General features: G+C 32.7%; 2 protein-coding genes across 2 annotated transcripts in view; one reads left to right on the forward strand and one right to left on the reverse strand.

Moving 5' to 3' along the window:
- The window catches only part of LOC124355608, a 198,467-nt gene that overhangs the window by 88,848 nt on the left and 81,748 nt on the right, over window positions 1-27,871 (reverse strand). The gene's annotated exons all lie outside the window — the stretch shown is intronic.
- Window positions 582-9,637, forward strand: LOC124353837 (caspase-1-like). The gene is made up of 5 exons (XM_046803858.1): window positions 582-717; window positions 2,981-3,254; window positions 6,264-6,439; window positions 8,426-8,576; window positions 9,094-9,637. The coding sequence occupies exons 2-5, from the start codon at window positions 2,990-2,992 to the stop codon at window positions 9,462-9,464; spliced, it is 963 nt and encodes a 320-aa protein (XP_046659814.1). The 5' UTR covers window positions 582-717; window positions 2,981-2,989; the 3' UTR covers window positions 9,465-9,637.

The following is a 27,871-nucleotide window of genomic DNA, read 5'->3' on the forward strand; positions in this document are numbered from 1 at the left end:
AAGGTGGCTAGGTTAAATAAATCGTGCGTAAGTTTTCATGCCATAACTAAACTTGCGTGTAAACTTTTAATTTCTTGTATTTTTACTGATACCCCAGACATCTCCTCCCCGTATGTATCGTCCATGCTCTTCAATTACGCCAGTTAATGAACTTGAAACACGGAGGATGTTGGGGACAAATTAGAAAATGGAGCTTACACAGTGCGGTCTATCGGTGTAAGTAACAACAGTATGACATAGCAAGTCTGTCCAGGATTAAATTAACAGTGAGTACGAAAGAGTGAAACATTCTCAACGAAAGTTCGCTGTTGAATTGCAAGATTTATAAAATCACAATGGTTAGCGGATCTAATGATAAGCAAAGTTAAAAAATGTTTAACAACCTGCCCAAAATAATTGTAAGCGATTCGATACTACAATGAATGAATTTAGGTTTTCATGGATTTATAAGGCATTGTTACGAAGCTTGACTAGCTTCTTCCTTGTTTGTGTATATATATACATGTATAAATGTATATTAAAGGTGGTAGTGTTATTTACACTTCTTTATTATAAAACAAAAACAGCTGTTAAATAGACCACATGTGCCTTCCTACGGTAACTGCATTGCTAACATAAACACGCCACTAACACTCACTTTTAAATTATTTCAGTAAAAATGAATCAAAAATACAAATTGTGTCTCGTCTGCATGCCGTATTTTGGTAGAACACATACGTAAGTCAGTGTTTTGAATAATTTTACATCATTATTTTAGTTGATTACTTTTGGGTTTTTCCCGATTTATTTATGTTTATGTGTTGTTTACAAAATACAATATATTATTGATTTTATTTTCAGAAAAGAACCATTCTAGTCTCACCCATAGCATTTATACTGACCGCACTGTTAGGTTACTAAAGTAAGATTTATTTTATTGGTGCTTTGCTCTGATCCGAAGGCCACCACATTTTAACACTTTCTCTCACCTATATTATCACCTATAATATAGGGACCTATATTATTACAAATAAAATACTATATTTGACTTACTGTGAAAATTACATATCATTATGACGACCAGTTCTCATTAACTGCATCCCGAAATGAAGCGTTGTTGGAGAGGAGATAATTATGTCCCTATCTACTATTTGTTATGAGGCTATACATACATACGTATTATTAATATAACAAGTTAAAGTTGATATTCATGAGCACTCGTGATCTGAGCTTGAATTTAGGTACTATCTCAAGGGATGTTTTTCGCCAGATGAGCAGGGTGTGCGGTGCTGACGTCAGAGACGTTGGACGATCTGGGGCCGATCGTAACTGCCCCAGGCCGTCAGTGCGGCTCACACTTCTGGCTTAGACAGAAAAAATCCCTCGAAATAGCACCAAAATTCAACCCCAAATCACGTGAGCGCTTTTAAAAGTTATATTTAACTTTAGTACTATTAGTAACATCTTTATGATTACCTAATCTACACCTACTTGTATCCCGCAATAACAATAAGTAGACCGGAACAGTGTGGTATCCTTCACATATTATTTATTATGTATTGCTTCTAAAATATATATTATTATTTTATCATACACACACACACACACACACACACATACACACACACACACACACACACACATATATATATATATATATATATATATATATATATATATATGCCCTGGGGCAGTTACGATCTGTACTTCCCCGATTTCAAATCACGCCCCAGATCGTCCAACGTCTCTGACGTCACCACCGCACAACCCGCCCTTCTGGCGAAAAACATATATATACTCGTGATCTGAACTTGAATTTAGGTACTATCTCAAGGGATGTTTTTCGCCAGAAGGGCGGGGTGTACGGTGGTGACGTCAGAGACGTTGAACGATCTGGGGCGTGATCTGAAATCGGGGAAGTACCGATCGTAACTGCCCCAGGGCATCAGTGCGGTTCGCACTCCTGGCGTAGACAGAAAGAATCCCTCGAAATAGCACCAAAATAAATATATATATATAATAAACAAACATGATAACAAGGGAAACGCGGCACGCTCACACCTCGCAGTGATATTCAATCGGATCAAAGATTCAATATACGTGAATTTAGATCAATGTTTGCAATATATATATATATATATATATATATATATATATATATATATATATATATATATATATATAGATTCACATTTATATTTAATTCAAATTGTGTAGATAACCAAATTTCACCTGAAAGGTGACATAAGCTTTGGAATACAAATATAAAAGATTGTTGTTGTTAGCATGAACGATATTTCATTTTTGTATCATTGTTTTCTCATTAAGACCTTTAAATTTAAAGCTACAGTTTTTTATTCTATGTATTTATTGTGAATATTTAGAAAAGTGTTCTTTATTGATTCATTTTGGCTACACTTCTAATAACTGTATTTAAAATGAAACCAATTTTAAAGTAATAACAAATGTTCTATTCGTTCTGATAACAGGTTCGTTTAACACATATGGTTGATATGATTTTCTTTATAATACACTTTTATTTTTAAGTTGATATCTGGTAGGTTCATTATCAGTTCAAATTCCCATTACAGGAGAATATTATACTTCATGGCTGTCATTCTTGTTTATTTGTCCCATATTTCTTTTAACCACTTAACATTGTACACAATTTCATCCAGTATGGTTCCCTCGAAGGTTTTTCCTAGTAAACCGTATCCCTTAGATGCAAGATAATGATCAACATAATTAGTAATCCGTTTAGGTTTATGGTTAGTGAATCTGTGCAAAAGGATGTGAACATTCGAGATTATACTGTTCAAGAGGTGCAAACACATCTATCTGGAGTCTAAAGTTGATTACCAGATAGATTATATTTGTCATCTTGTAAAGTTCTGCTTGAAGTTTTTTTCACCTTAACATTACGGGTTTTGATGCATTATATAAATACTTTTTCTCATTATAAAAAATGTTATTATACTCTGGTTATTGGTCTCGTTGACAGCTACATTTAATGAGTGGACAAGATGAGCCGGATGATCCTCCGCTCCCAGACGGTCATCTGGCCGCAAGTGCTGCCTATTATTCCATGGACAACCCCCGCCGCGGTGTTGCAGCCATTTTCAACCAGGAGCACTTCGACATGAAGGGCGTCCACGACCGCAAGGGCAGCCAGCAGGACTGCCGCAGTCTCAGTCACAGTTTCTCCAGGCTCGGATTTGAGGTGGAAGTCTTCCTCGACCTCACCCTAGCTCGGATTGTGACGACCCTGGACACATGTCAGTACAAAGTACTCTACGATTCATCCCCATATCAACATTCAGTTATAGTTAACCCTAACATTACTTGGCATTTGTATTTGTTCAGCAGTTATAACAAACTGTCACTCCTTCAAGTAGTCTGCTCAGCCAAAACCATTATTTGAATGATAAATACAGAAATCCGATTCGAAGCACAGCAGACACATTGTCAGTCCCCTAAGTGCAAAGTTGGCGCGGACTGGAAGTGAATGCTAGTGAATAGCTTTTACGGTGTAGTTGAGACTGCAATGCATTTTATCGTTTTAACCTTATAAGGGGTCATTATTCTGCAAACCGTAAGGTTGTAATGTGATGAGGTCTGAATTACAAAAGTAGTAGGCCTATTCTTAATCGATCCAAATTAAATCACATTCCATTTTTCATATTATTGAAATTTTATAAATAGAAAATACTCAGTGCATGAATGTTACTCGGTGATTAATGTTCACTGAGAATTAATTTGTAGTCCTTATTGTTTAGGAGTATTACTAATAATAGGCAAGCACAAAACCCAAAAAGCAAGTATGAAAGTTATGAAAATTTAGAAGCCTGGTAATCACTATATAAGTTATTATATATAAATTAATATCATCGACCTTCAACTATATCAACTCTCCCATTTATTGTGTTTGATAAGATCCTCAGGCCAGTAGTCCATACGGACAGGCAGACTAAGGCTTATAAGTGGATCGTCCTGTATTAACAAAGATTATTTACTAAAGATTCACTTTCACTTCACTTTTAAAACAATACAAGTTTTAATACCGAAATATTCGTTGAATTATCAACTGCCATGGATTTGTAATCTTGAATATATCTGATAAAATTTCAACTGTATTAGTTGATTATTCCACACGTGTACCGCTACTACTTCGATGTACCAAAATATGAGTCGCGAGAATTGAATATTGCTTAGAAATAACTTATAAGATAATTTCATAAACTGCCTTGTTTAATATCCGTAGTTAACTAGCTATAAGCTACATTTCCCAGAAAATATAAGAAATTTACAATGGTGGTTACAATTATTTTCCGTAATAAAGTACATGTTTGTTTTAATATGATAAGATCAAGGTTTTTGATGTGGTTTGGATGTAATAAGTACATTAAATATGGTCGGTTTCTAATCAATTTTGAAATGTTTCCAATTTTTGGAAGAAAGGAAAAGTTGAAATTAAATTGTCTTCTCTGCAACGGATGAACGGAACGATCAAACTTTTTTACAGTGTAAACTTTCTTATTGTCTGATTTTACTTACAACTAATAACAGAATAAGGGATGTCAATACTTTATCCATTAAACTTGAAGCTAAGCTATTTTCGATCATGAAATAAAAGGGACATTATACGTTATTCTATGTATATATATATATTAATATTCCTGTTTATTTGCTAGTATTCATTAACCGGACGTAATGGTACGAACAAGATTCACGAATTTGGAGTTTAGTAATAAATTATCTATGTTTCTATTTATTTAAAAAATCATTAAAATCTTTTATTTTGTACGTTTTGTATTACTGTTTTACTTGATAAGAAATTGGTAGGATATTTTTTGAAATCTACAACCAGCCTAATCTTAAATCATAAACAGGCCACAAATGGTTTTCAGATCGCCACAGAAAGAGACACCGTTAACCCTTTCATTGTTTTTGACTGACGCAATATGTCCGTTGATTTTCAAGGTCACCCTCATAAAGTATGTCACCTGTAAAGTGATAAATCTTTGTATGAAAAATACATTTTAAAGCTTATTTTTACTTAATGCAGATTATACGTGCTTACTTCAGATACATAAAGTATGTCACCTGTAAAGTGATAAATCTTTGTATGAAAAATACATTTTAAAGCTTATTTTTACTTAATGCAGATTATACGTGCTTACTTCAGATACATAAAGTATGTCACCTGTAAAGTGATAAATCTTTGTATGAAAAATACATTTTAAAGCTTATTTTTACTTAATGCAGATTATACGTGCTTACTTCAGATACATAAAGTATGTCACCTGTAAAGTGATAAATCTTTGTATGAAAAATACATTTTAAAGCTTATTTTTACTTAATGCAGATTATACGTGCTTACTTCAGATACATGTTTTACACACAAGTATAAGTTTTAATATTTTAAATGATTCATCACTCAAAAAAGTTTTGCCGTAAATAATGCTAAGCGAATAAAACGAATACCGAAAACCGAGTAGCGAATACAACGAAAAATCTAAGGACTTTTGTGTAATGTAATAGTTATTATGTATATTGACAAATGTCCTGTAACCGACCCCATATATTAATTTTCAAGCCTCCAGAACACTTATATCAAGAGTAATCTCACAGACAGACAAGAGAGACGGATGGACTGCCTTTACAATTTTTACTCCTAAATTAATTTAGTCGTTCCATGTACCATGATGAATGAACCTGTGTACCAAGTTCCAAGTCTCTAGAACATTGCTATCCAGAGTTATATCACAGTCAGAAAGACCGAAGGGCGTTCCTTGAATGAAGAAAAACCTACATAACAAGGTTCAAGCCTCTAGGGCATAGATTTATCGCAAAGAAGGACAAGACGGACGGACTGACAGACATAGGGCAGACAATGACACGATTTAAGATAGACCTGTTGAGTCTTTGATAAAGCCTGAACTTCACCGTAGCGTAGGAGTAGGGCTGCGGCTCTGTAACCCAAAGATCACGGGATCGATTCTCGGGGAGGTCAATAAAGATTTGTAAGTGTGTTTGAACCATTTTCACTCAAAAAAGTTTAGTATCCTCAATAAAAATACCATTAGCGTAGAACGAACCCTATTCGAAAAAATATAAAAAGGAATTACGCAATTGTAAAAAATAAACTCAAAGTATATTACGGACTTCACAACACCAAGCACAGCCTTACATGTACATCAATACCTGATAAAACCCAGTTTTAGCCTTGTATTGTGCGGAATCCGTGAGCGAGTAACTAGTTGTCCGACTAATATTTGTTGCAGTGAGCCAGAGGGACCATTCTGACTGCGATTGTTTCGTCCTGTGCTTCATGAGCCACGGACTGGAGGGAAAGCTGAGGTCTAAGGACGACGTGTTTGATGTCAACCTACTTTGGGAACGATTTACGGCGGAGAACTGTCCGACTCTTGCTAATAAACCCAAACTTTATTTCATTCAAGTGAGACCCTAGCTTTTCATTGAAGTCTAGTATAGAGAGATATAGAGATATAATATCAGGACGTAAGTAATTAAAATTAGACTGTCTAGAATCTTTTTATAATTTTTTTAATGTCAACAAAGATGTAATGTATAGTACAAAAATTCATCAAACAACCATAACGAATTGAACAAATGAATGTTGATGCTTTAAAACACTTTGTTTTTCGACGCGGTTTTCAAATCACAATGAGTAAGGTAAAGTGAATGGTAAATAACACCTTTTGTAAGTGAATACGATTATGACTTAAGTGCTTGGCTTTTTGACTGCCGTCGCAGCAAAGCCCACTCAGAAGGGGTGATTTTCTAAACAGCACTGTGAGGTGTTGTTAAAATTCGTGAGCGGGTGAGTGCTAATTTTTATTTTTATCCACTAGAACAAACTGTCGTTCTGGGTACAATTCCATGGATTGTTTATATGATCCAAGCTGACAGTGTGATAGACAAGGCATAGGATAAAAATATTGCTCATCTGGAAAACTCATCATCAAGAACAGAACTCTATTGTCCGCATGTCTATCCATTGGTGCAATAACCCTCGGTAGAAAGATCTCGGAGACCTTTTGAAATTTTGTAAATACGTTTCTCTTAGTCCACGAGGGTTATGGAGTCAAAAGATTGAAGGTCCGTTTGACTGACTTTTTGTGCGGTAACTGGTTCATTACTTTTTGTAGCCTCCATCGATACGTTTTTTTTTTCTTATATTTCCCTAACTGTTGAGATTGTTTGTATAACATTGTTTGCTGGTTGACAACTTTGAAGTAGAGAACGCTTATGTGGAGCTGATTTCTGTATACAATAAGGTACGGTAAAAAACATAGAAATTGAACGGGAAAAACTACAGCTTGAGCTAAAGCTAAACCGAACAACAAAATTAGGACTTTCTCCAGCGAGTTAGGGGATTTTTACAGAACCAAAGACATATGAGTCTATAATTAATGCTAGACACTTATAATTAAGGTACATGCGGTATCAGGATGACGAATAATGTATATAACTGATTAATATAATGTTTTCTCTTAAGGTGGTGCATTCGATTTTGGGATTGAAAAATATGATTTTAAGTAAAAGTCAAATAAAGAGTTTCAATCACTTTATGTGATATTACAGGCATTTAAGCAATTTTGTGATTAGGCGCAAATACGAAATGTAAGATAAAAGGTGGCATTTTTACAGTATGTACATGAGTTATATGTGCAAGGATTGGCATGTTTCTGATTAATTTATGACTTACGAAAATTGGATTTTTTTGTCCAAAAATAATGTCAGTCCAAAAACAAACCTTTCTACTTTTTTCTGTATTCAGGGAAGTTGCCTGAAAGAGCTCTGAGTTTAACATAAAGTATATTTCCCAAATCCAAAATCAACCTTTACTACTTTAACCTAAAATACAAATTCAGTTATGGGTACTTGTATTTGATTACTACTCCTATTTCTAGTCATTTTACTTTAAACGTTACAATAGTTCCTACTGTTAGTGTTTATCAGAATTCGAAGCAAGAAGATGGGGCTGTTTAGTACTGCCATACATTTGTTGCAGGCTTGTCAAGGCCACGCGAGACAAAAGGCCGTGCTGGTACCTGGGTCCACGTACCAGACTGAGGAATCGGCCCAGGATCAGGTGAAAATTGTGCCTTCCTATCTCTTGCCTGACCGAGCAGACTTACTTGTTGCAGGCTTGTCAAGGCCACGCCAGACAAAAGGCCGTGCTGGTACCTGGGTCCACGTACCAGACTGAGGAATCGGCCCAGGATCAGGTGAAAATTGTGCCTTCCTATCTCTTGCCTGACCGAGCAGACTTACTTGTTGCAGGCTTGTCAAGGCCACGCCAGACAAAAGGCCGTGCTGGTACCTGGGTCCACGTACCAGACTGAGGAATCGGCCCAGGATCAGGTGAAAATTGTGCCTTCCTATCTCTTGCCTGACCGAGCAGACTTACTTGTTGCAGGCTTGTCAAGGCCACGCCAGACAAAAGGCCGTGCTGGTGACTGGGTCCACGTACCAGACTGAGGAATCGGCCCAGGATCAGGTGAAAATTGTGCCTTCCTATCTCTTGCCTGACCGAGCAGACTTTCTTGTCGCACTGTCCACGATTCCTGGTAATATTAGTTTGTAATACATCGTGCCTATTACATTAATTTCTTTTCAGAAGTCCCGTCCTAATTTTATAGCAATTTTGAATTTGAAGAACGAATCTTTACACAGGTAGTATAATGTTGTTACGTTTTCATAATCACTTACTGTTTCGTAGATTAAAGCGCTCATTTTACTTACCAGCAAAATATAACTATTAATTTGACACTAGATTTTGTAAGGCATTTCTTTTTCTTCCCTGTGATATCGTTGTATTGGCTATAATTATTTTTCTTTCTATTATTATGAACGGCATCAAACCCTGCCATTTATGGAGTAGGATGCATTTGGAATCTCTTGCACCGACAGTTGGCTGGCTATTCCAATCCAAGCAATATACAAATGACGATTTCGCACTGAATATAATACCTATTTATGATATTCTTTACGTATATTAGAAGTATTTATACTAAAAATAAACAGATATTCCGGAAGTGTATGAAATTTATTCTTATTTTTTTTAATGCAATGTTTCGCTTTCAGGCTTTGTGTCATGGAGAAGTCCTGAAAAAGGTTCCTGGTACATACAGACGCTCTGCCGTCACCTGGACTCACACGGGTTCCATCAGGATATCCTGACCCTTCTGACCAACGTGAGTCGGTCTGTGTCCTTGGATTTCACTTACTACGAAGACTCTAACCCCCTTGTTTCCTCGTGTAAGAAGCAGCTTCCCTCCGTCATCTCTCTGCTGATCAGGACCCTCAAGTTCACAAAGAAGAGCTCACGTAATTGTAAGAAGTGCGGCGGCAACAGTAACAGCTCTCAGATCTCTTTGAAAAGGCCGTTGGAAACAAGTGAAAGTTTACTAGAGAGGTTTCCTGCTGCGAAGGTGGCAAAAAGAGAGAACGATTGAAAATTCGTAATATATTCATGATGTCAATATTGGTTTCAAACTTTTAAATGCCCATTATACTGTTTTTTAATTTTGTAAAAGTATAAAACCTGTATATGTTTTTTTGTTTATACATTCACACATTATATTATATATTACTACTTTCATCAAATAAATGGCAACTGAAATTAAAAGAGTTCTTGTTATTAAATTATTTATAAGTTCTAAACACGATTGAATAAATAAATTTCTCTAACAATAAGGCTAAAAACACAAGATCCCAAAATATGAGCAATGTTTCATATTTATTTAGGCACTTTAAAATACATAGAGTACTTTAAAATAATGATTCAGGTATTGTTTTTAGAGTCATTTTATGTGTTTTTTGTTTGTTTTTTTGTTCAATACGTATGGAAAGTGACTAGAAACAGACTACAGAGCGTTCGATCTGAAACACTTTTCACGGCAGGATTTAGAAAACATGCAACTTACAAATTACAATTACTTACTTCGTAAAGTAGGTGTAGTAGATGTTACAAAGGTAACAATTCCTGTTTAAAGCTAGGTTAGTAGCTCTTCTCCTTCGTCATCTAATAAAAATGTGTTCACAGAAAACCCCTCAGACTTTCTTGTACACACAAGATTATGACTTTCTGTGTGTTTCATCTTCACACACTCTGAGAGTGTGAAAAGCTTATGTGTTTCTAATTTAAACAATTCTCTGAGTTTGTGCTAATCTCTGAACTTTGATCAAACTAACATATTTATTTCTACAAGCAAATTTGGACGTAGGAGCTGGTTTAACCCAATGTCGAGTAAATAGTATATATTACACGTATTTATTATTATTAAGGTAGGAATACGACACACAACTTGTTGCAAAACAGTCTCCGATGAGCTGCATACAAAATTGTAAGTTATAGCTCATTTCATTACGCTACATGTGTTATTATGTCACATAGTTGTACTCGTTTGTTAACAAATTTATTTACTCTACAATTTGCTCGTACCCGTCACGGTTGAATGAATGAATGAATTGATTTTTATTTCCCAAATATATGTACAATATTAAAAACCAAACTGTACAATTAACTTCTAAATTTTTACATTACCGAACGGAGTTTGAAATGTGAACAAAGAATAAACATCATAAGAAATAATCATCATAGAATAAACATCATAAAAATAACATCATGTATAAAACATTGTCCTTGGGAAATGAGCCTGCATGGGCTATGATGCCTGTGCGCAGGCTATAAATAGAAAAAATGAATATAAAATACAGTATAATACAAAATAATACACTATTATATACCACATACATACATACACATACATATATACATATACATGCATACACATACATACGTGAATATGGAATGAATATATTAAAAGGAAAAAATCGTGTAATTTTGATTTGTACCTGTTTTAAAGCATTGAATATTATTAATTTTAAAAACATTTACATATTAGCAGCTATGGTAAATAAGCAGGGTCACCGCAGATTATAATGGGGTAGTGATAATGAATGATGATGGGATAGGAGTGGTGGCTGTTTACATGTCAAACTGTCCGCCCGTAGTTAGTAGACAACACTGCCTCGGCCTCCTCAATAGACAATGATAATAACCACTGGTTAACTTTTCTTTTAAAAATAATTGTAGAAATTTCATTGAAAAAAAAACTAAAATTTGGAAACTGTTTACTCATATTTATAAAAAGCACGTGAGCTAGATAGTATGAGTTGGTGTTTGAATAAGTTGAGTAAGATTTAGTTAATTGCAGTGGTAGAATTCCTGTTGATCTAGAATAACGTGTGTTATGGGTATGTTGAGTTTTTTCAAATAAATCATCTAAATCTTTATACATGTGTATTAAAAGAGCTTTTATAAAAAGTTGTCTTATTGTAAACATTTCAGTTTCTTGAAATACAATGGATGTTGAAAAACTATGACATTTTTTAAAAGCTACTTTCAAAATTGATTTCTGAACCGTAAACAGAGGATCAAGATTTGATTTATAAGCTGCCCCCCAAGAAATTATCCCAAATTCAAAAAGAGATTGCACGTATGCATAATATACCATTTTCATTTCTTGAACATCAAGAATATCCCTAAGGTTCTTAAAGGCAAAGATATACTTTCGGGTCTTTTGTTTGAGATATTCAATATGATCTGACGATTTCAAACGGAAATCTAAAATAACGCCAAGATATTTATATGAATTTAATTTTTCGATTGCTTCGCAAATACAGGTACTGTTACTATGATTTCCACAATTATGTATGATCAGATTCCCTAAGACATAATCCGGTTGAGGATTCAATGAGATTGGCATAAATTTTTTTTTAGTTATATTTAAGGAAAGGACATTCTGATCAAACCACTTTTTCAGTAACATTAAATCACTTAATGCTTCTCGTCTCACATCCGCCCATATATTTCATTTCAGAAAAATAAGTGTGTCGTCGGCAAATAATGTTATATTTCCGTTTAAATTTAACCTGGAATATTATTTATATATAATAAGAACAAAATTGGCCCAAGTGTACTCCCTTGAACTACACCGTAGTCTAGATTAATTGCATCGCTACTAACATTACAAATTGAGACATATTGTTTTCTATTGGTAAAATAACTTTGAAACCAAGTAAGGGCCATGCCCCTAATATAAGACCAATTATTCATAAGACCAATTTAAAAACGCTAACGCTCAGCTGAATCCCTTTAAAAATCTCAAATCATCAAATTCGATGTTGCTTGTATAGAAATGAAGCTTGAGCAAATTTTTAGGTCTATAGATCAGTTTGTTTTTTGAGATATCGCAGGGACAGAAAGACATAAATAATATTTCACCAGGCTCTCGTATTAGCTAATGTTTAGCAAACAAAACTCATTTGTACTTCTATTATTCTGGAAGCTACTGATGGTATAAAAGATCCTGCTGACATATAATAGCATCCTGTGGCACTGTAACAATTCCTTATCATCCATTTCATACTCTTTTGTATACTGATAAATTAGAATGTTTTCCACTCCAATTAGTGTTTGTAGCAATAAGATGAAACCTTTGGCATTGATATATTATTTTAATCTTGAATTATCAATAATTCAAGATTAATTGTTATATATATATATATATATATATATATATATATATATATATTGTTTTATATATATATATATAAATAACAATACTCCATTAGGTCGGGAGGAATTGTTAAAATATACATTATTACTTTTATTATAACTACGTGCTTTGAGTTAAATATGCAAGTCACGTGTATGATAAATAACATACTCATAGTAATGTTTAAAGAGATTATCAGAAGAATTCCAAGAATCCGCTCGCACACCACGTGGTGGAAAGGTTAAGCACAGATTTTATATAAAGTGTCTCCGATGTAGTAGCCAACCTGTTGATTCTTTTTATAGAAACTTTCTAAGATACTTATACTAATTAACCCAATTGCGTCCACTGTGACCCAGATTTCCAATAATATGGAAAATACTACTGATGACGGTATAACTAACAATATTTCCACTTGTTCTACTTTCTTTGCAACTGTTTCAATCGACTGGTTTATGCTAATGATAAATATTTTGATCCCTAATTTTAACAAATTCAATACTTGTCTTTCTCTTTGTGTTGGAATTAAGTCATTTATAAAGTAAATAATAAATGACTTCTTATTTTAAAAGCTTCTTATTTTATTACAAGGTGAAGTTAGGACTAAGAAGCTTTCTCTAGTACTTAACAATGGGATCAACGGCTTTAAGGTGAGTTCCGAACCGGGCAGGCGAGCTCAGCGGTCACCCATCCAAGCAGCAGCCACGGTCGACGTTGCTTGATTCGGTTATCACTCGATTGGCAGTATCATAGTAAATACTATCATAATTCACTTTATCAAGTGATATGAGACAAGCCTGGAACACTTATTTTATTAAATACTTCGGCCTAGACTCAAATGTTTATTTCCTTAGCGTGCGATAATTAAATCCCTAAAACGGGTTTCGGATCCGTACTCTGGAACTAGAATAGCTGTGCTACCGGGTAACAATATTATTCCAGAGATTAGAGCAACAGGTGAGGAGATTTGATTATTCCTGTCAGTCTGTTAACATACCCAAATACTGCTCGCTTTGTCTATTGTGCTTCTAAACAAGTATAGATTAGTTGAATTTCTTCTCACTAATTAGATCTTAAGAGCCATGATTTTCAACAAATATCGTTTCATTAGTAAAAACCTCAGAAGAAACGGTATTTATTTTATCATAACGTAGTGAAGCTACTTACTAGTTTTCTTCTGTGTCAATTTTACTTTTTCGAGGTAGAATTTATTTGTAAACTAAAAAATGGGTCTGATAAAAGCTTTTATCCAAATATAAAAGCATATAGTTTAATTATGTGTCTAAACACATAACAATGAATCTTTTGGTGCTTTAACAATGGACCCTTTAGTACAGGTGTAATAAATAACAAATCTACACTCTTTGGTGATTTTCCATCGATCCAAAACATTTTAAAAACCATACATAAGTCTAAAAATTGTATTAAAACCATAACTAAATATAATATGCAATAACAAACCTTTTGATTGATTTTATTGTGTACAATGTACATTTCGAATTCGATTATTTCATTTTCAGGTACTTGTAGGTTAAGATAATGTAGTAAATAAATGGTTGAATCCAAATTGTCATTATGTTTCTAACTACCATGTTGGCTAAAAATATATTATAATATCAAACACTTTTCGAGGCTACATCTCTAATGTAGAATTAAATAATTTCATTGTAAAGGTTATCTAAATAAATATACCACCAGAGTAGGCTAATCATATACAGGTACTGAAGGTGACGACTATCAGTATCTTTATCTATCTAGTGTCTGATGGTCTGAATATAGCTACTATTTATGTGTCTGATTCTTCTAAGTGTGTCAACCTAATAAAAATATATTTTTAGAAAAAATATTGTTTAGTATTTTTAATGCTTTTGATACTCTCTCATTTTGACTTCCACCGCAGTTAGTACGGCTAGCGATCGATTTCTTTCTTAAGAAAACATTAGAAAGCTTTTGGACTGAAACCTCAAAACTGTCTAGTATACCAGAAAAAGTTTTAGAATATTAATGTAAATAGGTGGCTTTTCAAAAATAAATCATTTAAAGTATTACGTAACCATACATGAATGTTGGGTTAAGCAATACCTGTGAAATTGAATAACAGAAATAATAAGCTGTGAGTTGAGTCGGGTTTCAAAAGTAACTTGCCATTTGATTGACTCTCTAGACCCAACTTTATTACCAGTACTTAACTAGTAAACTCCTTGTTGATTTCACTATTTAATTGAGTGTTTGTGTGGTGTGTGTTCGTGACGTGTTAAGAAAAATACGACAACTTTCCAAACAATATGAAAACTAACTGTTTTTGTGAGTTATGTGTGAGTTATATCAAAGTAAATGCTTAAGATAGCAAAGAAATATATTTTATAAATAAGTAAAATTTTGTCTGTGAAGAAGAGCATATATTCTGTTGTATCGATCCTCCAAGTTAGATGAAGCCATCGACTTAAATATTGTCAAATAACACATGTTACAGTTTTCCGACACAGCCAGCAGGGATAATGTGAAGAAGTTTCTATCCAAGTAACGTACTTAATCGTTCGCACCAGAGATGAAACTCGCTGTTTATAAAGACACTTGCAGTTACCAGCGGTTTCGCACACGAGTTCCTATTGAATTCCAGGTACGCCATAGGCATGTTAGTTTTAAATGTCATAAAAAACATTCCTGAAAGAAAGAGATGAGCACTGGAAAATATTCCAATCTCCAAATCCATTTCAGAAGAATTTTAATTTAAAATAAAGAGCAATGTTTTGGAACCCTGAATTCAGAGAGTGAAAATGTTTTACGAGTGCAAATGTAATCATACAAATGTCATTCTCTTAAACATTCCATGACATTTGAATTCAAAGCTTCCATAATTTCAGCATCACTAAGCAATTTTAGGCCAGAGTTGAGAAATTCTAAATCCTTAGTAATCTTAGCGATAATACTTGGATGTAATAAAATGGAGTACTGTGATAACTGTTATTCATTTCGAAGGCTGACACGTTCAAGGTACATATTACTTCAGTGATAATTTTTAAGAGGATCAAAAATCATAAACGATTGCCAATATGTTTTAAGTCAAGTTAGGGCACAAAGAAGCATTACTGGTTATAACTAATCATATTTCAAAAGCCATAGTAGAGTTTTAATTTATGACTCGATTAAAAAAATGCATACAAGATCTGAGAAGACTACATCAGTTGACCTGTTATACCGATCAAGAAAGTAGTAGAAACATATTTTGTTTGAAAAGTGTACTTCGGTCAAAAAGTAACTACTTCCGGAATTCTCTTCTACTTCCGGTCTACTTTTTTCTGGTGCCGGTAGCCTATTAAATCCACAACATAAATTTGCGTCAAATTAAACCTTTTTATAAATTAATATAAAAAAAGTATGTGATGTTTTCAAGGAGTTACAACACTTTTTTAATTCGTACGGGTGGTAGATTTATAAATAAGCTTATTTATATCTTTAATTCATGAGGCATATTTATGTTAAATTATCGTCTTGTTGGAAGGAAATTGGGGAAAAAACAACCATGAAGTTATTCTAAGGTTTCAACCCCTATGCGTGTTGATCTTTTTGAACACTTCAACAAACTATGTTGAGAGCATGAAACGTGTGTCAAAACTTGTTGTAGGACATCAAGAGTTCTAAAAACAAAATATAGTTCTTGTAGGAGTGGCAAACCCATTTAAACCTCCATTGCGTGGTTGATCTTCACGGATAAGCTTCTATGTACCTGTTGACAGCATGTGTCAAAACTCATGTTGTACGACAATGAGAAGTTGAAAAAAATGTAGATGTCCTAGGTGTTACAACCCCAATTCAATTCCTATGCATGTTTGACATTTATGAAAATGCTTTAGTTGTTCTATTCCAGTCATTGAGGGTCATGTGCAAGTTATGTGAAGTTGGAGAATTACTGATAGGTGAGTGAATTCTCGAGGGCCTTCCTTTTTATATATAGAAATACCACCAAATATACCTTAGTTAATTATAAATGTATTGGTAAAAAGCATTTATTGACATATTTGCTGGACATTATTGCTTATAATTGTTTTCATATCGATTCTCTAATAATACAAAGTTTGTTACACTATTCTTTACTCATAGTAAAGGGATTAAATATTTTCCCAAACGTCTGATATTTCGCCCAGTTGTACTCGTAATTTAGAGCATGTTTTACACAGATGGGACTCGTTCTTCCTCCCCCCCCCCACACCACCATTATGGTAAACTTGCTGCTTTTAATTGACAAATTTAATGTATTGAATACAGTGTTCCTTACTTTCTGGAGAAAATGTATGAAATAATTTAATTATTCTAGTACTGTACACATTTTTAATTAACAGATAAAATCAGATTTACTATCCTTGCCTAATTTATTCATTAACCTTTTCTCCGTGTTTCTTTCACAACAGTAAAGTAGTACATTTTTACAGAAATTAAATCGGTTAGGTTTTATTCAACTTTTTAATACTCTATAATATATATATATATATATATATATATATATATATATATATATATATATATATATATATTATATTATAATATATATATATATAATATATAGTTACTGTATTCAGAGATGCATAAAGGGTTATGGTTTAATATATTGAGTTTACATTCTTCCCAAGATAAAGAATATATGTTAAAAGGTGTATATTTAAGGTCATTATAATTTACTCCTGTCTTAATTTTTTTTTTCCAAAACTGAATTTGCCTCTTTCCCGATCCAGAAAGTATTTATCTCTGAGAAGCCTAATTTTGTATAAGACAAGTTAGATAGGTTTTATAACAATCTTTAAACTTATAGTCAAAGTTAGACTGCATTTCCTCTTATATCTGTACTGCTAGCAGTCACCCGACGGTTTGCGCACAATTTAGTGCACGTTTATGACCTCTGCTGGTTGGAGTGAATTATATTTCCAACGCCAATGTTGAGTTTGCCTTGTTGCCACAATCAGGAAAATACGTCAACAAGTTTATAATTATGGCTACTGTCATTTACTTCGTTACTATTATGTTTAGTTCCATAGTTGGTTTAGTTTTGTTTCCCGACCAAGAAAATATATATCAAACATCAGAGAGTTTTCTGTCAAAAGAAAACTAAGATTGGTTTTATATCAGTCTTTAATTTATAGTAAAAGGTTTTTAATGTTTTCGAAAATTTAGAGTTGGAGTTGGTACATTAGTTCATAAGAACAGGCCAGCGAACTTTCATCTAGCATAGTTCTTATCGACTGCTTCAAAGGGAGTCAAATTCTGACTCTGTGTTTTGGGACATTTAGTACCTAATCGCTGAAATCTAGAACTGCATGAAAAATTATGATTACTATTTAGACAATCTACTTACTATAAATGTAAATCAATTAAAAATAATAAGATTTTCTAAAACTAATAGGCCTATATTCATCCTAGGAACCGTAAGAATGTCAATGTACATTGTACAGTTGTAATACGCGTACAATCGGTTGAATAGTTTATGCGTGAAAACAAAATTAACATACAAAGGCACTTTCGCATTTATAATATTATTAGGATTAGGGATGGAGTTGTTCCATATACACAATATTAATACAGCTTTCAATAAATTTACATCACTGGCAAGTAAACAGGGAAATGTGTTGATGACTTTGTGTAGAACATTTGACAGCCAGTAGTGTGACGTCACTAGCAGCTGATTGTTGCCATCAACAGCTGATTGTTCTCGGCCGTTGCTCGTTTCCCGCGCTGGTCACGTAAAGTGCCGTGTCACCGCTGAATTTACTATCGGCAATGGATAACTACTATGGTATATACTCAACCTGGATGAAATTTTAATCCAATTAAGAAAATTTAAGAATATTTACATAGTTTTATAGGCTAATTTATAAGTTCGATGTCTTCTTATTAAAAATGATTGTTTTAATGGCTAACGTAGTGTATCACCCCACTAATGCTTAATGATAAATGTTTAATTAATGAGTTCACTGGGTTTGATTTTGAACAAGCCTAGTAAATGTCGTCTGTGTTGCGGAATAATTGTTTTGTGGAAGCTTATTTTGATCGGCGATGCCTAAATCTTTTATTTAGGGTTATAATCCATTTTATTAAGGACAGGCATTTATTTAAATCGTGTCGTAGTCCGTCGCCCGCACGTGTGTGATAGGTCTTGATAAGAAGGCATTTGAACTAGCCTTCCTCTATATCCAAGAAAAGATTCTAACTATTTTGGGGTCAAAAGGTCAAAGGACAGTCCATCTGTCTCTCTGTTCATATGCACGTCTTTGTTATAACTGAAAGTTATAGAACTGTTATAGGTAGAACGGATAGAGAGACTTGGATTTCGTGCGTAAGTTTTTCCTAGTCTAAAGAAAACTCCTATTGATTTATGGGTCTAAAGGTCCGTCCGTCTATGTCCGTGTGCACGTCTGTAGGATAACTCTAGACAGAACAGTCAGAGAGGTTTGAACTTCGTGCACAGGATTTTCATACTCCAAGGAAAACTATTGATTTTTGGGTCTAAAGGTCAAAGAACAGTCCGTTTGTTTGCACGTCTGTGCGATAACTCTAGACAGAACAGTCAGAGAGGTTTGAACTTCGTGCACAGGATTTTCATACTCCAAGGAAAACTATTGATTTTTGGGTCTAAAGGTCAAAGGTCAAAGAACAGTCCGTTTGTTTGCACGTCTGTGCGATAACTCTAGACAGAACAGTCAGAGAGGTTTGAACTTCGGGCAACGTATTTCTCATTATTTTCAGAGTTTACTTAGTGTATATTTTCTGCAATATATTTATAACGGTTTCTTCCGTTTCTCAGGATGTAGTGCGAAATTACAACTTGACAACAGATTTAGAATTACTGTAGAAAAAATGTCTTCTAAAATACATTGAATAACCAATGGTTAAGCAGTACAGGCTATCATCGTTTGAAAGTATTTTGGAAATTAATTGTAATTAATTAGCTCTTACATAAAAAAGTGTAAGTTAAGTCTTTGCAGGTTTAAAAGAAAAACTATATGAAACATGTTTAAAATTTGTTAAATATAAGAAATTATTTAATAATCTGTATCATATATGTAATGTGGTTAATGCGGTTGTAGGGATTAGATTATATAGACTTGATAAGGTTTAAATAATAATATCTAATATTGCGATATAGGTCTGGGCTCTTGGGGACGCAAATAAAGTAGTGTCAATAGCTCCGTCTACTTATAATCAATTGCAACTAATACTATGTAAGAAACTTAGTAACTTAGTGATGTGTATCAAATTTTCAGATTCTTTCTTCGACATTCTTGCTTCTTCTATATAGCTTGAGTTGATACTATTTTATTTATATTTAAATCCATAACTTCTGTTCGATCATTCCTTCTTACCTGAGAAAAATACCAAAAAAGTAATAAAAGTAGTGGATTCTACGTTTGCACTGCGTCTATGTATGCCTTGCTTTTATAAAAGTTAGCTAGCTAGGTAATCTTGAAAAATTCTTGCTACATTTAATGGAACTAGTAATATGAAGGAACACGTGTGCTCCAAGAATGCTATATATGTAATCACAGTCTGAAAAGGTTTATTGCGAATGTTTTGTGAAAGACTGCTTGCGAGTTATTCGGAAATATTGCGTCACATGCCGAACAAATTGAAAGAGGAAAATATGAAACGAAACTGTCTGCAAGATTGAAAAACCTTGATAAGTAAGTGCAGTTCCAACAATCGACGTTTCCAGTAGATTGCAAGGGACATACACGTACAATACTGTCAATACTTCGCAAAAGGTTTTTGATTGGTTGAAATGGGATTTTATGAGTTTTAAATTGTTTATATATTTTTTTAAAGTATTAAACAATTTTTATCAGATCCCCTCTCATTATAAAATAGTATACTCTCAGCAGTTTGTAATGGCCAATAATAATATTAGTCATTTCAGACGATTTATATACACGGTTGTGTGCAATTCGCACAGCAATTAAAATAATATTGTCTTTTAAAAGCAAATTGTACATTACTGTTTATTATTATGTATTATTTGTTTTAATTATGTATTATGTGTGTTATGTATTAATATGTAATTTATGGTGTAACAAGGGGGTTGTTACCCACGAAACGACACCTGGTCGCTGTGTGCATTTTTTTCTGAACTTTCAGTCATTGGTGGTTAATTTTTTTTGCATTTCTAGGAAGATAAAACAGGAACTAATCAGGAAATAATAAAGAAGCGATAGTAGAAAAAGAAATTTATGGATTTGATGGACCCTGTTATCCATAAAATTATTCCTTTAAACCCCACAGGTATAATAAAGGAAAGTTATATTAATGACAATGATGATAATTATTATGCTGCTGCTGCTGCTGCTGATGATGATGATGATGATGATTTAGGTCCATTATATTGCTTGAAATTTATTTGTTTACTTTTGAAGTCCTAATAAGTCCATGGTCAATACTTCTTGTTCTATAGAATAGATCGGATGTACCTGGTAACATTACCAATGCGACGTAAAATTATTTTACACACATACAACCGCTGAATAAGTTCCACCCCAACAAACTAACCCTAGTGCAATCTAGAGTCAATTAGTACATAACACAAAGTTCTTAACAATGATGTAGACCAGAGATTTCTCAGAAAATTTTCTGAATGACTATTTTAACTTACGCTGTACCGGTGTAATATGAGTTCTCCAATTTAGTGTTTGATCTCAGGTAAGTTCTAGGTATTCAAAATAAAACTTACTTTGTGAATTTAAACGACTTAATTGGGAACTTACGATTAAAATTCTCAGAAACGTTTCTGTCATAGGGTCGTTTTTTTAGGGTGTTCTATAAGTATTTCTTTTGTATTTAACTTCAACAAAACTATGAATTTATCCAGCTGTAGTTAATTTATTTGGGTATTTTACAATTATTCACAATGTTTCACAAAATGTTACGAAAAGCGTTAAAATATACATTAACTACCTTAATTTTAGTAAATGTTTTAGATTTATATAATTTAATTTTTGCTGTACTAAGACTTGATCAATTACATATATCCTCTTGGAGATCAAAGATTACTTTACTTTTTTTCTTAATAATTTCTCCGTTTATTAGTTTTAAGCCAAGAAGACAGTGGTCTGATAAACGATTATTTAAACATATTGTTCAATTCAACTTCTAAAAATAATGTGTCGGCAGTAAATCAATTTATATTAAAATAAGTTACGTCAAAGTTACTGTCAATAAAACAAATTACTCTTCTAGATCTTTACGTATCATTGCAACAGTGAAATGTATCATATCCTTGAATTTCATAAAATTCAACTTCATCCCTACTGGGTACTTAAACAATTTTAATAATTTGCCATTAAAAATAAACAATATTTAGAACTTATGTACAATATATAGTTGTAGCTTAAAATAAAATTATGGAAACAATCAAAAACAAAACAACTACTCGAAAACTAACCATAATATATTCTTTATTTGATCATATGGAAAACTCATATTAGTATATATTTATATGTGTTTTTCAATATAAACAATGCATCTGATCTTCTTTATGGATTCTCCTTTTCTCGCAAATAGTTGTCCGTCCCTGCAACCCGACACTTTTGTTTAAGCATGAAGAAGAGTTGCTTGTTCTGCGGAGAAAGGTAATCGTTGTTGTACACACGTTGGTTTGGGAACCGTTGGTTCACATGATGTGGCGGCACTTCCTGGTCCATTCATTTCTCTTTATATCCATCTTTTTGATTTTCTTCGTGATTTAATGGTTACCCAGGTCACGCTTATGCCCTCCAGTAAGGTACCACGAGGGCCTAATTACTTTTTTAATTCGTCCTAACCTGCACTGAATCATTGTAATCAATAGGAAGGATGGGGTGTCTGAGTAGCAGACAAGAAAGTAACTGTCCTAGTGGATCTTTAAGCAGTATGCCGCCCTTATCTGATGACTAGTATATCGCTTGCAGCGCGATTATCATCTTCTCAGAATGCCAGATTAGATAACAACATATTTTATTTCAAATAGAAATGAATTCGTAGTTGGAAATTGATTATTTATATTTTTGTTAGTTAATTGAACACTCGTAATCGAAAAATCCCTAGGTGTTTATTAAATTACTTGTTTTTTACTGTGGAGTTATTTGATTTTTTTCTACTGAGGAGATTACTTATTTGCCATATTTAAACACTAAGATATATTTATACTTTTATTTGGCACTCGCTACCACACGTTCTAAAATGTCTTGTTTTCTGTTATTGTTCCATTTTGGGGCCCAGTTACAGTTTGGGGTTTTATGCGTAAACAGTAGATTTAATCTGTAGAAAACATTATTTCATCTTTTAATTCAACTAGGTCATTACGGTCATTAGGGTCTATCTAAATATTTGTAACTTATGAACCAAACAAAGGCATTTATGTTTGTTCATTTTCTACTCGTATAGGTTTTAATTTATAGTTTTTTCATATTACTGAGCTTAAAGATTCAACCTTTAACTTCGGTTACTTTACTCATGCGTGTTTGAATAATTTATTTTTGAAAATTCTATTTATAAGAAAATATTTAAATTATAATTTTTTTATACAGGGTCTCCCATGAAGAAACGGAGAAACTGTCAGAACTTGTTCTTACGGTGAAAATAATGAAAAAAGTTCATATAGACATAGATCCAGAAACGCTTAGTTAGCGAGCTATACAGGGTGAAAGATTTCGCCCAGATTTCAGTGCCACCGTTAAAAGGGAGCCCTATTAAATTATTTTGGGCGTTACCCAAGACGTAAAATTTAATGCATATTATGCAAATTGAACTGAAAAATTGAATAAAATTGGTACCAGACCTCTAGCTGCAGTAATTTTTAAGATATCTGAAGAAATACGCAAAATTCGGTGTCCAAAAACAAGTTTCATTTAGGTTTCAAGTAGATTAACTTTGTTAAATGTGTAACAAACACGTAAAATTCTTTAACAAAACTTGTAAAGAAATAATTTCTTAAGATAATGATGTAAAATAAGCCAATAAAAATTATACGTAAACTTTAAGAAAATCAATTTTTAATTAAATAAATAACGTAAATAATGTATATTGTTATGAAAACTTTTGAATTTGTTTCTAGAATATGCACTCAATCAATAGATCCATAAAACTCGTCATTCCGATGGGTAGACCTATTCGGTATGGGTAACTTTTAAAATGTTACAAGTGTTTTCTATGAACACTTTAGAGTATTGTGCCCCATAAAATTTAACAAACAAAGGAATCGAACACTCATTCCCTTTCCTTCATTTACATCCCGAACTATACTATTGTAACTAAATCCTTAGTCTGTGGAACATCTGGAAGAAGTCTTTTATATCATTGAATGAATATGTTTTTCGATCGCGAGTTCCAACTTTATAATGTAGACAGTGAAAATATTTGAACCCTCCTCGTATATGTATCTTTTCTTGTATAGTTAAATATTTTCATAACAGTAAAATGATGTTAAGATAAATATAAATCACATATTACATAGCATGATGTTATATGCGCATTTAAAATCGTATGGAAAATAATAAACGGTTATTCAATAAAAAATAGTTTATAATAATTTTATTGTAATTTTATTTAAAAACAGTCAATCTGCTTATTTTTATGATAGTGAAAAAATAAGCCCTAATGGACTTGTCGAAGAAGCATAAGTAACAATCTAAATTATCACATCCTAAAATTTGTATCATAAAAGACAAGGCAGTCTAAAATCCAACATTAATTACTTTATTTTTATAAAGCATTTGTAGTTCTTCTTGAAATGAACGTTTCCGTTACTGATACATAGAAATACAGAGAATACTTACTGCCCTTACTTAATATTTATAAAACAATTGTTTTTAAATTCTTAAATAAGTTACTATAAACCAAATTATAAACCGAAATAAAAATTAGTAGTTACTGGTAACTATTTTATAGAAATAGTTTTATATATGCCGTATGTTGAAAATTGTAATCAAACATTTTATTTTGCTCCCTCTAAGATAAAGGGTTTTAGAATTCATGTTGTAATCTTTCAAACCAAATCTAAACCCAGTATAAAATTGTCCACCCATTACTTCTTTGTATGTGGCCTCCAGTTAATATGTGGAGCGGTCATTTATACTGCCTTCATAAAGTTTGATAGTCACATTAACCGATCCAATACCCATTCACCCTCCGCCTATGGAGAGAGAATATTGAGTTTTTATAAAACCAAGAACATAAACCAACATCACTGCCACTTCTTATTGACATTTATAATAAATAAATTGTTGGAACAAAATCTCTTAATGCTGCTGTCTTGAAACTGTAAAATGTAATTATAAATGATCATAATCATTTTTCTCCTTTGAAGCTTATAGCAACTTTATGATATTTTAATAAACCTACCTTAAAGAAATGCACAATACTTTTTATCGCATTTCTGAGACACGTTCATAAAATTACTAATTTTTCACATTCAAAACCATTTTATAGAAATACTAATTGATAGTGGTATATTTTAGAACCGAAGACCCTTAAACACGCAATTTTAGCTAAATATTTCTTGGTATATTTAAAGTTCTAGTTAGAGTCTTCTTAAAGTTCAATAAAAGCCTCAATAAAGAAGTGTTTTATTCTTTCTTTCTTTCAAAAGTTGCTAACTTTGTGCACAATCAAAAATACATACTTTTTGATAGTTTTGTCAACAGTTAATCTATGGGAACATATTATACGTCAGTGTACAGCCTACGTGTTAAATTATCCACGTTATGATATTATCAAAAGAGTATTATAGTTATAATATCTTGTGTACTTGTTACAGAGATCTTATTTATTACAAAATATTATGGACCTGCAGTTACCCGCTGCTTTGTACGCAATTTCCTACTGAATAACATTTATCTCATAGGTATATCCTTATCACATATCTTTAAAATCTTCTGAATATAAGTGATGGTCACTGGAAGATTCTCCAGTTTCCTGATCCACTTCAGAGTAATTGGACTTTACGTTTAAAGAACAATGTTTTCGAATCCTGACGTTGGAGATTGAAACGTTTTCATGTGAACCAATTAAGTATACAAATTATTACTCAGCAAAATTCTTTTATATTTTAATAAAAATTTCAAAAATTTTGAGTAACACGTTAAATATTTTAAGACTGAGTGGAGGAATTTAAAGTAAGTTCCTGGTAATCTTACTGAAAGCACTTATTTTTTAATATGGTGAGTTGTACGATAACTTTAAATTGGAGATAAGCATGTTTTGTACTATAAATTGTACTATGATTTCAGTATTCGTTGAACCAACAGTATACCAAAAACAACAATAACAATTATTGAATAAGGTTAATTTATTTTTATAAAATCCGTCCAAACTCAAAGTTTTTTGTACTAAATATTCTAGGATATTCTCGTACAAATACTTAATCACTATCAAAAGAAATCTCGCACTAAACAGCGTGACGTAGATACTCGAGCGGTATGTATAGTAATCATACAAGTAACTTAAATACCTTTTCATTCACTTAACAACCCCACCAGTTTGACTCATGAAACATAAGTGTGGGAATTATTTTTAATAAATTTTTAAAACCTGATCATAATACTTTACACTGACACGATACTGTGTAAAGATTATACTGTGAAACTATAATATATCATTGCTTTGTTCCCTGATTTTACTTATTGAGAAGGATTCAGTAAAATCCGGCCAAGACACTTTACCGACACGTTATACAAACACTAGTCCTAAACAAACATACAAACACTAACGCTCGCTGAAGTAACGTACACGAACTAACCAAACACTCACTAAGCAAACACGGTCTTTGATTTTCAGCGTACGCAATGACGAACATAAATCAATCGCACTGTTAATATATTATAGAGACACATGAAAAACCACATAAAATTCAATAACATCTTCGAATAGTGTTTTGGTTGACAATTAAAATATATTAAAATTAATTTTCATCTGTAATTAATTTCATTATTTAACTATAATTGCGCATATTTATCTCTCAAAGCAAATTTCACCATATGATCATCAAAGAAACTAGCAAAAGCGTGATCAGAATGATAACAGGATTTCGGACATTTACCACCGTTATAGGTTATAAAAGTTATAACACAAAGTTTCGAGGATTGGAATCTATCATCTTCGTCAGGTGGGGGAGGTATTAATACATAAAAAATAAAGAATAGAAAAAAGTAAATAAGTTAAATTAAAAGGGTTAAGTAATAAGTAAAGTAAACAAAATAGATAAAAAAGCGTGATCGTGTTTGTTACGTGCAAGAAGTATGGCATAAATAATACTTGACTACAGTGAGATCTATCAACAACGTGTGTATGCTCACTTATGTTGGTGATTTTAAACTTTTATCACATATCGGGCTACTCTTTAAGTGTGTGCATTTACCAATAGCGTAAATCACACAATTTTGGGACCCTATTATGGTCGAAATTGTAACAAAAGGAAAACTCGTTGAAGAATAAACTGATCTTGCTCTTATCTTCCACTGGAATTCTGTTACGATGACCACCCGCTTATCCATTCGTATACGCAAGTTTAACGGGGTCTAAAAAGGATCTCTGTTACTATAATAAAAGCAACACGAAGAAGCTACAACATGGCCGTATATTAGCAATCGCGACGCCTGCAATTACTGATGGTAAGTTCACTTCTTTGAATTTGGAAACCTCATCTCACCTTTCACTGTTCGAGGGTTGGTTCAGATCAATTTTAGCTATAATTTCCAACAATTATTATTACAAATTGTATATTATTTTAACTAATATTATAAATGCAAAAGTGAGTTTGTTTGTTTGTTACGGTTCACGCGCAAACTACTGGACCGATTGTACTGAAATGTTTCATGAACATTCTTTGTGTCTCCGGTTAATTCATATTTTGAAAATCCCTCCAAGCTATGCCTCACTTGTTTGTAAATTTACTTAGAATCCCATCTTGGTCTCTAAATTTGCATTATAGCAAACAAATATTATTAATTTAAAAAGGTTAAATGTGAGGATCTGTTCTGTGTAAACAATTGTCTATGACAGTACAACCATACGTCCAATTAATTTAACAACTATTTTCAATTTGTTTACATTAATAATGTGAGCTTGACAGTCACATTACTTCTTATTTCTACCTTTTCTGCAACCGCTGTTTTTCGAAGTAAAACAATAAATATATAAGGAAATTAAAGATGTTAGTAAAAGGTTAGTACTGTAATTCAGATATAAAAGACAAAGTTACTAACTACCCCTTACTATAAACTTAGTCTGTTATAAAACCCATCTTAGTTGTCTTTTGAGAAGTAGACTTCTCAGACCTGTGTATG

This window comes from Homalodisca vitripennis, chromosome 2, assembly GCF_021130785.1.
Source record: "Homalodisca vitripennis isolate AUS2020 chromosome 2, UT_GWSS_2.1, whole genome shotgun sequence".
In the NCBI taxonomy this organism is placed as follows: Eukaryota; Metazoa; Arthropoda; class Insecta; order Hemiptera; family Cicadellidae; genus Homalodisca; species Homalodisca vitripennis.